This window comes from Chrysochloris asiatica, unplaced genomic scaffold (genome assembly GCF_000296735.1).
Source record: "Chrysochloris asiatica unplaced genomic scaffold, ChrAsi1.0 scaffold00187, whole genome shotgun sequence".
NCBI lineage: Eukaryota > Metazoa > Chordata > Mammalia > Afrosoricida > Chrysochloridae > Chrysochloris > Chrysochloris asiatica.
This window is the reverse complement of record NW_006408705.1, coordinates 5444896-5457411: the sequence shown is the minus strand read 5'-3', so window position 1 is coordinate 5457411 and position 12516 is coordinate 5444896. Positions and strand designations below refer to the sequence as shown.

General features: G+C 37.4%; 1 protein-coding gene across 2 annotated transcripts in view; it reads right to left on the bottom strand.

Moving 5' to 3' along the window:
• Positions 1-12516, bottom strand: part of SLC7A11 (solute carrier family 7 (anionic amino acid transporter light chain, xc- system), member 11) — a 118664-nt gene that overhangs the window by 27306 nt on the left and 78842 nt on the right. For both annotated transcript variants that reach the window (XM_006872232.1, XM_006872231.1), the window contains exon 7: positions 843-966. In XM_006872232.1, the coding sequence (XP_006872294.1) occupies positions 843-966 (124 nt within the window). The remainder of the gene's footprint in view (positions 1-842; positions 967-12516) is intronic.

The window sequence follows — 12516 nt, the reverse complement described above, 5'->3', positions numbered from 1 at the left end:
GACACACTGACGCTATGCAATTAATGGGCCACATTAGACCCAAAAGAAATGCTGCCCTTTGTCTAGTAAGATGAGATGACTAACCAGATATCAGTAAGGCTTAGGTGTTTGGTTGTCTGGTAAGACTAACAGCAGTGAGTAAAGTTGTGCATAAGTTCCAATGAAATGAGGTAATGTGTTCCCCATGGACACTGTTGATATGAAGTAATAGTGACTATAAAGAACTGGCAGCCAGTGTGGGAAAGTTCATTGTTTTACCCTTCATTATTATAAGGTCACAAATGAATGTTCTCTTACCAGCTAAGTTTTCATATAAAATAAAAGTATCTTTTTACAGAATTATATTCTTATAACAATCTTTGGTGAAAGTGGGTTTTCTCCCCTTTGAGAGAAAAAGAAATGTTTAGAATTGAATAAATTACAAAAAAGTACTATAAAATCTGTGCATCCATCTCTAAATCAGTTAAATGCACATTAGTATTTTTAAGGTTCCGAGAATTGCTATAATAATAACATCTTTTTAACTCTGAGTAACCCAGTATTTTCCAAATTTATGCACATCCTAGGACTAGTATTCTCTGGAATGGCTCTACTTGGACTGCTACTTCAAGATTGGCTGTTCAAATCCACCAGCAGCTCCTCAGACACCCCACAGGGTCTCTATCAGTCAGAACACACTCCATGGCACTTAACAACAAGGAGAGATCTATTTTTTTTAATATACAGTATCATTTAGGTCAAGAAAAAATTACTAAATTTTAAAACACTTTCTGCTGGAGGGACTAGGATAAAATTGCATCAACCCATTAACCTAAATTCAAACTGGCATTTTCCCAACTTACCACTGCTACTGCTTTTGAAACCAACAGCTCTTCAGCACTAATGGTTGTAAAGTAGGCCACATTTGTTAGCACATAGCCAATGGTGACAATGGCCATTGATATGCATATTGCAAGGGGGATGGTTCTGAAATGCACAAAGAAATCACTTATTAGTCATCTTTTGTTACTATATCTCTGAAATCAAGGAAGATAGCAGGTTAATGTAAACGGATACAATTCTGATCTGTGGTAGGCTCTGTTGTTTATGCATAAATATTTCAGCATGGCAAAGTACAGCATATACTTTTATAACTTAATAAGTCTATGGTGTGCTGGTATGGCATTGTAGGATAATGTACTGGACTGCAAGGTTGGTTTGGACTACAAGGTTGGAGGTTCAAACTCAACAGCTACTCCTTGGGAACCCTACACAGGGTCATCATGAGTGAAAACAAATTCCTAGAGATACTTATTCTGCTGGACAGTAGACTGCTTTTGAAAATCACTATCCAGGGTGTAGAGTCTTGGTGTGGCACCATAGGATAAGCACTGGACCTCAGGGTCAGTGTGAACTGCAAGGTTGGTGGTTCAAACTCACCAGCTGCTCCTCAGAAACCCTACACAGGGCCCCTATGAGTTGGAAATGACTTGATGGCACTTAACAACCACAGCAACAATGGGGACAGATACATATTCTGTCCTGTTTATAGCTATATCCCAAGAATATATGGATTTGCCTCATCTGTGTGCCCAATAAGTGCTACAATGATGTTCCTCAAACTTCAACTTGCATCAGAATTACCTGGAAGACTAATTGAGACACAGATTGCTGAACCCTACCTAAGAGGAGGTCCTGACTCTGCTGGATTTGCATTTCTAATTCTTAGAGATTCTAATTATGCTGGCCAGGGGACTGATTCTGAGAATTACTATCTGCAAAGTAGTTTGAATCACAAAGTCGGTATTCAAGCTCACCAGTTGCCCTTTGGAAACCCTATACAGGGTCCCTATGGGTTGGAATCAACTCCAAGGCACTTAACAACAACAACAACAACAACAACAACAATCCAGAATGTGGAGTCCTGGTGTGGCATTGTAGAATAATCAAGGACAGCAAAATTGGTGTGAACCATGAGGTCAGTCATTCAAGCTCACCAGCTGCTCCTCAGAAATCCTATACAGGGTCACTATGAGTCGTAACTGACTCAAGGGCACTTAACAACAATATCCAGAGCATGTGTGGCCTATAGAATAAGCACTGGACCACAAGGTCAGTTTGAACTGCAAACTGTGGTTCAAACCCACTAGTCTCTCCTCAGAAACACTAAACAGGGTTGCTATGAGTCAGAACTGACTTGAGAACACTTAACAACAACAACAACAACTTCTAGAGTGTGGTGGCTCTGTAGGATAAACACTGGACTGCAAACCACAAGGTCATTGGTTTGAGCCCACCAATTGCCCTGCTGGAGAAAGATGAGGTTTTCTGCTCCCTCAATTATGTACGGTTTTGGAAACACTATATATAGCCCCTATGAGTCAGAACCAATTCAACTCTACTTAATAACAACAACAAATCCTATGTAATACCAACATTTTTTGATTGTCATTTAGTAAGAGTCCTCAAAATGTCTTTCACACCCAGAGATTCCCCCTTCAGTGGCTTCCCCTACAAGCAAATAAATGCTGACTTTTGGAAGCATGAGAGCAGAATATATTTACCTTTCTAAATGACAGTCATAATAATATTGTATGTAATACAAAAATTTCACAAGTATCCACAATAACGACTTTGCACTGCCATATTGCAAGTTCAAAGGGGGCTCAAAATCATGAGTCACTAACAAAGCAACAGTGCAGATAATCCCATGAAATTAGAGGTGACATGCTGTGAAGTACAGAAGACTGGACAGTGCTGACATTACGTGGCATCCAGAGGTATCCGGCACAAATGCAATGTTATGTCTTCATTTAATGCACTGGGAAGCCAGGGAGTTACTGACCCTAATAATTTGATTCCATGTTACTGATATACATTACTTGCTTAACATAATCACTTCTTCAGACTCTTTCCAGCTCAGGCAACTTAAACTTTGAGCTCCCAGTATAAAGGCTGAAGGGTTTTTTTAGTTATAGTGCTTATCAACCCTCATGGAGCCTTAACCCTGCTGGGTGCCACTAATGAAGACTTCAATATAATTTATTCTAAGACGAAAATGCAGTTCAGATCCAGGGGGGAAAAAAAGAAGGAGAAGGAACAGCCTGCCTTACTACCTAAGCTGAGTGTGGTTAGCACACTAAGTCCCAACTCATTATGCTGAACAGCAATATCCCCTGTTGAAAACAAGCAAACCTAGCCAGTCAGCAGCTACCATCCTTTATGCTGCTTGGAGCCTGACACTCTCCTGATCCCCAAAGCCATAAGCCTTGATGAGGAACCACACTGACCTCTAAATCCTGACATGCTAATATGAAAGTAGCAGATGTTTCCCTTCCCCAGTGTGAGGAGGGGCGTATGGAATTTTCTGTTCACATCACAACCTGCATTGCTAGTTGTAAGATTGATAAATGCTAAATTTAAATAAAGGAAACCATTGGACCCATTAAATACAAAGGAGTGACTTAAGCAAATTAAGCAGATTAAAGAAGAATATTGTTTCTTTGAAAGAAAGGCTATATGTAAATCAACAGGATAAGAGCAGACAGCTTGAAAGAGTCTATACTGTATTTTACAGAAATAACACACGTGTTATATATTTTTTATAAGCTGTGCAGCCCATGTGTGCTATTTTCACAAACACACTATGCTGATATTTTTTACATGCTACTGACTTCAATTTCAATTTATTTTTTTGTCCCATGGATTTAATCTTACCAGGATAAAACTGATCTCATGTAAACTTCATTTAAGGCATGTTTTTCCTAAAAGAAGCGTAACCAATGTTGAATTGAACATGGACTTTAACATGGAAATGGGATACCATGTGGAAACTAATGACTATGAATATGTGAAAAGCTAGATATCAGTAAATAAAAAATCATCTTAGGCTTAAAACTATAAGAACGTGATTTTGCTTATATTTTATTACTTTCCTAAATCTTAAAACTAAATTTTTTTTATAATAAATGTCTTTGAAATCAACAAGTAAAAGTCACCAGAAATTTTACTTTCATCTTCAAATAAGCTATTTTAGTTTATTCATCTATTACCATCACCATCATCATCCAACTCCTAGAACCCTTCAATGTCTGAAGTTATCTTCAATGAAACATCTCCGTGTTGTCTGCAGTCTCTTCTGTGACTTCTAAATTCATGTTATCATAATCACTGCCTTTGATTTCATATTTGTCGTTAGTATTCTGGTGGCACACAATCCCAGTTTCTCTAAAGCTTCTATTGGTGTTTTCTCAGACTACTTTTCCCTAAGTAGAATCCAACCACTTTCAGACTTTTCTAAATCGCACCTTCTTTAGTTGTCCTGATAGTGTGAATTCATGAATCCCAGACTATACACATCTATTCCACTCTCTCTTCTTCACAAAAGTCTTGAAAGGCTGATTGACCACTATATCTAATGGCAGCAATTTGCAGTAAGGCCACCAGGTGTGACTTTTAAGTGGGCAACAATTGAATTAAAATAATTTTTAATATTTTTTTTTTCTTTGTGAGCAGTCATGGCATCAAAAAGTAGCAAATACGTTTTCAAAATGATTTTCCCCTGTCTTTCCCTATAATATTTATCTACCCATACTTTTGTAATACCATAACATCCATTTCTTTCTTACTACAGAGAACAACCATACTGGTAGGCAGTTTTTTGTAGGGTATGATAACACTTAAAAATCACCATCAACTTTAATTTCATTACACTTACAATGCAAATGAATACAATGCAAGGACTACAACAAAGCAAATCCTTTTGTGACCAACCAGTGATTGTAATGGCTACAGTTTCTGTACCTGATACAGTTATCAGGTAATGTGGCTAGAATGCTAAAAGATATTAGAACCTCATGCACGTTGAATATGTCAATCAAAGAGATATCAAATTCAGGGGTCTTGGGGGAAATGAATTCATGGAAGTTGACCATCTCCTCCTATCAGTCATCTATAAGTTACTGTCCTTCAGTTGTTTTTATTCTCATGTAAAGGCCATTCCTTTTCATGAACTAAGAGATTCATGTGAAACCCTTCTTGAAGTTTGGGATTCCTCTTTCATTTGTCACTTTGATCTGAATTGTGACAGTAAGGACAGCTTGATTTTGTTCCCTCAGAAACATAAGTCACTCTTTAAAATAGTTCTCCAGGCCAGGTTACTTTAGGCCCAGGATGAAGGAGTCTTAGTCCATTCACTTTCTCCAGCTCTTTTTTCTCCTTTCTATACTCATAGATGTCTCTCAATCTCAAACTCTCTCCTGTTGCTTGTATTTCTTCTGCCCTTACGATGACATTCAGTTTGAAGTTGGTAGTGTAAGACTTGTATTAAACTCTTGACTGGTCCTAAAAGGTTCTCAGATTTAGATATACAAACTGAAAAAATGAATACAATATAATCCATCACAAATTGGTTCTAGTAAAGAGATGGCAAAATTCAAATGTGAGGCATGCTAGAAGCAAGAGACTTTTTATATGCTTGAAAGCATGTGACTAAGGTAACTTATGATCATCCATCAAAGATATTCACTATGAAATAAGCAGACCTAACACAGTTTAATGGTTTCACTTAAGATGATCTGATAAGGCTTTTACATTTAACTGTTGAGTCAAAAGCAATGGCATATCAGTTTTGCTTTGTTTAATTCTTCAATAAAACCAGAGGCTGAAGATGACTGTGATAATTTTGTCAATGCAGACTGAATTGAGATTACTACTGAAAGTCACTCCATGCTATTAATGCCAGTGGAGACGTAGCTTTGTTTAGGTTTCCAATTGATAGAACATAACTTATAAACAGAGTCCTGGTGTGGTGCTGTGGGTTAAAGTGCCAGACTGCAAAGCCATCTGAATTGCAAAATCAGCGGTTCAAGCTCACCAGCTGCTCCTTGGAAACTCTATACAGGGTCGCTGTGGGTCGGAACTGACTCAATGGCACTTAAAAACAACAACTTATAAACAGGCCTAAGTAGGTTCAAGGTTCCCATTGGTGACACAAAAGCAAAAGAGATAATTATCAGTTACTAAAAATTATTGCACAATTTAAATTGCTAATTTTCCAGTTATCGGGATACTACAGAACTGATTCATGAATTCTTAATTGTCCAAAACTTTTTTATTCTAATATGATAAATAGTACTGTTTTTCAGACTATTAAGTTAGGGTAAATGAGGTTGAAATAACCTTCTAGAAATGTCTGTCATAAGACATGTGTGGTATATGCAGTAGTATATATGTCACTACATTGTCAGGACATTTTTTATACAATTGCATCATTTCTGCACATTATAAAAAATGTCAGGACATTTTTTTACACAATGTCATCATTTCTGCACATTAGACATATTAGCACATTATTTGTCAATGTGCTATTTGTGAAAAATGTGGTATACACCTAGTCAACCACTTACTGAATTATTTTAAACTAATCATTTCAGCAGAGAATACTATAAAGATGTTTATCTGTGTTTTATTGACTATGCAAACACATTTGATTGAGTGGATCATAACAAATTATGGGTACCAATTCTGTTCATGTGGAACCTGACATAGATCTAGAGGCAATTGCTTGAATAGAACAAGTATATAACATGCGGTTTAAAATTAGGAAACTTGTGTGTCAGGTTGTATCCTTTTACTATACTTATTCAGTCTATATGCTGAGCAAATTATCTGAGACACTGTGAAAAAGAATGTGGTATCAGGATTGAAAGAAGACTTATAAATAACCTGTGTTATTCAGATAATACAACCTTGCTTTTTGAAAGTGAAGACTTGACCACTTACTGATGAAATTCAAAGTCTACAGTCTTCAGTAGGAACTACTCAACAAAAATGAAGCAAATCCTCATAACTAGACCTATAAACAACATTGTGATGAATGGAGAAAAAAATAAAGTTGTCAAAGTTTTCATTTTACTTGGATCAACCAATCAACACCCATAAAAGAACCAGTTAAGAAGTCAAATGATGTATTGCATTGGGTAGCTCTGCCTCAAAAAAAACTTTTTTAAAGGGTGAAAAAGCAAAGATGTCACTCTGAGACCTAAGATGTGCCTGGCCCAAATCATGGTCTTTTCAATTGCCTTAGGTGCATGTGAAAGCTGAACAATGAATAAGGAAGACCAAAGAAGAACTGATGCATTTTTATTATGGTGTGGCAAATAATATTGAATATACCATGGACTGCCGGAAGAATGAACAAATCTGTGTTGGAAGTAGTATAGCCAGAATACTCCTTAGAAGTCAGGATGGTGAGACATGCTATTAAGGAGAAAACAGTCTGGAGAAGGATATCAGGTTTGGTAAAGTTAAAGGTCAGTGAAAAAGGCGAAAACACTCAATGTCGTGGATTGATACAGTTGTTGCAACAAAAGCCACAAATAGAATAACAATTGTGGAGATGGGGCAGGACCAGGCAATATTTCAGTCTGTTACACATAGGGTCACTATGGGTTAGAACTGACTCTATGGCTCCTGATAACAACAAGACAACCATTTCAGTTTTTATAACATCCCAAATGGAGTGTTAAATTCTCTCTATGGAGGAGACACACATTCTTTTATGGAGGGAAGGTAGAGAGGCACAGAAGTAAGACTAGTGTTTTCAGTGTCCCATTAATGAAAAGTGAGATATCTACTGTTAAATTCAGTGAAGTAACCTGCCCATAATGGGTAGTATTGCCACATTTTATGATGTGGCAAAATAGCAGAGACATAAGTCTGAAGGGTGGGACTGGGCTCCCAACATAGAATACAATCTCTCGGTCCAGCTCTTTTAGGTCAGTCCTCCCTACCTGATTGTAGCTTCAAGATCATGATCTTTCTGAGAGTGCTTTTTCCTAAATTGATTTTAGCAGAAAGAACCCCAGAGAATCCAGCCTTCCAGGTTAATTTCCCTTCTTTTTAACTTGACAGTAACAAAACCTTGGTAACCACAATGTACCCAACATGCATCAGGCTTTACCTATGTGCCTCAATTTATGTTTGGAAAATTCTGTAAACTACCTATTATTATAATTTCCTATACTAAGAAATGGAGTCTTAGCCAGTTTAAACTACTGTTCAAGCATACACAGCTTATAAATGGAATCCCTAAAATTGAACTCCATGTATGATCTGCCTTATTCAAGGGCCGTTGAGTCAGTCCCGACCCATAGCAACCCTGTATAGAGTTTCCGAGGAGCAGCTGGTGAGCTTGAACCACCGAACTTGTGTTCAAATCAAGTTTGCAATTCAGCACATTCACCCACAGTGCCACACCAGGACTTTATGCTCTACCTTAAGGTCAGGGTATTTTAGCATAAAACTGTAATGTCCATTGGTATATCTTTCTAAATCTCAACTGTTAATATTAGGGAATTCATATCATTTAAAACAATACTTTTGAAAAATTCTTATCAAGATCAAATTTTTTCTGTGTTCATTGACAATGTAGTTTCATCTACAATAAGAAAGGAATCATTTCTCTATGTAACATGAACTATAATGTCAGCTGAAAGTTTGCAAATAGTTTCACTGTTAAGAAAACACTTAATTTTCTATTTAAAAGAAAGCAGAAGGGTATATACCCTCTGGTTGGTTGATGAAGCATGGAGGGGATTGTAACCATGGCAATGAAATGATATATGATAGGAGATAGGATGAATGTAAAACTAATATTCTTCCATGTAAACTATCACATAATGCACAATAAAACATTAAAAAAAAAGAAAAAGAAAGAAAGAAAGAAAGCAGAAGCTCACTAATAAATTTCTTTAGATATTTTTTAAGATAAGGGGTGTAAGGAATTAAGCATGTTTTTCAGGTATGCAGAAATAGATTATTAACAATTTCAAGTATAGATCAAATACTCAAACTGTGATGAAGTGAGTTATTTAATGTCTCTTCTAGCCATACTTTGTAAACTACCACCTAATGAAGGCAAGGTAGGGGACGATGCAAATGGATTATATGATTCATTTGTGAGTGATTGCAAATAAGATTAAGATTATAAACATTTTGAAATCTAATGAGGGGATTGCTCATTGTTGCCACCCTGCTGATTAAAAATTAAGCCATCCTAGAAGCAGGAGGGAGAGATCTCACTACCATCAAAGAAGAGGATCCAGGAGTGGAACACATTCTTCGGACCCCAGGATCCTTGCACACTGATCCTCCTTGAACCAGAGACAGAAAAGTATGATAAAAGAAGAGTGTCAGGAGAGCAGTTGCAGGAGAACTAAGAACCAGAGCATGAGATAGAGTGGTGAGCTTCCCAGCCCATGGAGCAAGAAAAGCTGAGTGACTTGGGGCAGGAGACTAGATTGCACAGTGGGGTGCCTCCAGACACTTAATTGGAGTGGAGCTAATGATGACCCACTGAGCTAGAGCAGAGTGCTTTCAGACTGAGGCTTATGGCGATCTGGGCCCTATAGACAATTACTAACAGCCCTAAAAGAGCTCTGTAGCATTGCTAAGGCAGTGAGGTCTGAGGAGAGTTTGTCCTAACTGGAAAAACCATGCCCTGTGAACGTTCCAGTCATATCTTGAAACCTGTTAACTTCCCTAAAAATCTCCATTACTGTGATTGTGGTGTCTGAGTTCTGTGTGGCCATTGCAATGAGTTACCGAATCCAGCTGAGGAGTCAAGGTTGTGGGAGGAATATTTGATGTGTTTGCACAAACCCATTGGCATCAAGTTGATTCTTCTCATAGACACTACAGAACAGAGTAAACTGCCCCAGAAGGTTTTCCAGGTTGTAATCTTTAAGGAATGTGACTGTCACATCTTTCTTCCCAGAAACAGCTCAGAGATTTGAACCACCAATCTTCAGGTTAACATTGGAATACTTAACGAAGGCAACACGAGGGCTCCTTTACACTAACATAGATATTAAGGGGGATATACTCTGGTAGCTTAGTGGTTACGAATCAGGCTGCGAGCCTCAGGGACAGCAGTTCAAAACTACCAGCTGTTCCGCGGGAGAAAGATGAAGCTTTCTGCTCCCATAAGGATTTACAGCCTCGGAAACCCTGTACAGGGTCGCTATGAGTCGGAACCGACTCCACGGTACATAACAACAACAACAACACTCACACAAAAAACTTAAATAGAACAAAGGAGAGAGGGTCTAACTTTGCTGCAATTCATAGCAAGCCAGTTATTTATCTATAATTAGGTAAAATTAGACCTTGGGAATAGAAAGGGGCATAGCAAAATAGCTTTTTAGCTTCTGTCATAAGTTCCATTTCACTTGGCAAGGGAGGATGGTGCCATATGGCTGCCTTGGTATAAATAGCCATCATTTACAGAGAGCAGTTGACCTGTTTAGAAGGGCTTGGCACCACATGGTTAAGTCCGGAGTTTCAAGCATCAAAGCATAAGAGCTACTGGGTGAGCTGATAAATGCTATTAGGCCCTGCCAAAGCAATTGTTCTAGAGGCTTTAGATGCAGAGGGTAGATAAGCATGGTTAGTAACACAAGAGTGAGGCAAGTGGCACATGATAATAAAAGGAATGGGAGGAGGGAACCTGTGGAGAACTGATATTTCAAAGCCTCTGTATTAGTGTGAGATATCCACACATCTCAAGAGCAGCAAGCATAGTCTTTAAGTCAAACACAAATGACTCATACATATGAGCTCCACTCCTTTTCAAAATATACTTTTTTTTATTAACAAACAATAAAATTATCAAAATTATTTACTTAATCATTAGGGGTTTTCTATCATTATATATGTTTTCTTTCCAATTAATACTCAAGGACTAGCATATGAAAGTCTGATGTTTTTTACTACATAGCAAATGATCTTCAATCTAAAAAGGCCATCCTTTGTTGGTTTTATTTTAAATTGGCACCTATAGTCATTCTGAAGGGTAACTATGGGACTGGTAACTGCAAGGTCAGTGGTTCAATCCCGCCAGCTGCTCCATGGGAGAAAGATGAGATTGTCTGCTCCCACAAAGATTTACAGCCTTGGAAACCCTACACAGGGTCACTATGAGTCAGAATTGATTCAGTGGCAATGTGTGTGTATCCATTACATGCCACATGTGCTTAAATATTTGAAATTATTAAATGGAAGTCTCAGGAACATCTGTTTAGAATTACTTTCCTTTAAATGAATAGCCCTCTCTAGGAATTCAAACAGATACATTTTACTAGTGACTTATATTTATATAATCTAGAAAGCAATGGGAAAGACATTTGATTTTATATTCAAGAAATACACATGTCATTCAATCCATTGTCAAATGAGGGAGATTATGAATAAACAAATAAAATTCACAACTATCTATTGAAAGAAAAGGTAGTATTTCCAGTTTATCAATGAGGAAACGAAATTACATGCCCTAGGTCACAAATGTAATACATGAGAGTACTGAAATTGGAACCCTGATCTTTAAGCTCTAAACCTCACATTCTTGCTATAGTCTTATCAGGATAGTGTGGCTGCTTTGTGTCTATCTAACTCTAGGCCTAAGAGCAAGGTCTTTAGTGTCCGTATATGCTTACAAGCATGTATTATATTTTATAAAAGTGATATAAATATCACAAGGAGTTCTGGTATGGTTCACTAGGGTAAGCACTGAACTGTTAACCATGAGTGGTTCAAACCTTCCAGCTGCTCCTTGAAAATCCTCTATAGAGTTCTTATGGGTCAGAATTGACTCAATGGCACTTACCAACAACAACAAATATCAGAAGGTTGATTGTTACAACGTGAAACATTTTCAGCCAAGGATATTTTCCTATACACCTAAAATCACAACAAATGATACAGCATGGGATGCATTTTCTGGATATGCTTTCTAATTGCATAATAGATATCAGAAATGACCATTGTTTCCAATGCTTCATTTCAGCAAGTGACCTTTGCTATGAAAACAGAATGATTAAACCTAGCTTGATTCTCTGGAGGCTAGAGGAAACCTGAAGGTTAGAGATATTTCTGAAATTATACCACATGAGTAATTCTGTAATACCATTGAATTTAAAGTATTCCAAGATTATTTTACAGCTTGAAAACATATTCTGAGAATTATGTGAACCAAAATAGGTCACGTATTACTGAGCTGGCTGCTTAGCAATGCAAGGAAGACCAAAGAGGAATTGATGCATTTGAATTATGGAGTTCCGGAAGAACAAACTAATATGTGTTGGTAGAAGTATAGCCAGAATGGTCCTTAGAAACATGGATGGTAAGACTTCCTCTCATGTAGTTTAGATATGTTATCAAGAAGACTAGTCCCTGGTGAAGGACATCAAGCTTACTAAAATAGTGGACTGACTGCAACAAAGGGCTTAAACATAGTAATAATTGTGATGATGGCACAGGACAGGCAATGTTTTGTTATGTCAATTGCAGGGTTGCTACAAGTCTGAATGGACTCAATTGCACTTAACATTTAGCATTCACAAAATGGTAACCTTCTAGATATATGAAATACGAAAATCAAAAAGAAAAACCAGGTATGTTTCAAGGTCGTTTTTTTGTTCATATTTATTTGAAATACTATTGTGATTCACAGCAGCAGAAATGGTTTACAATTACATT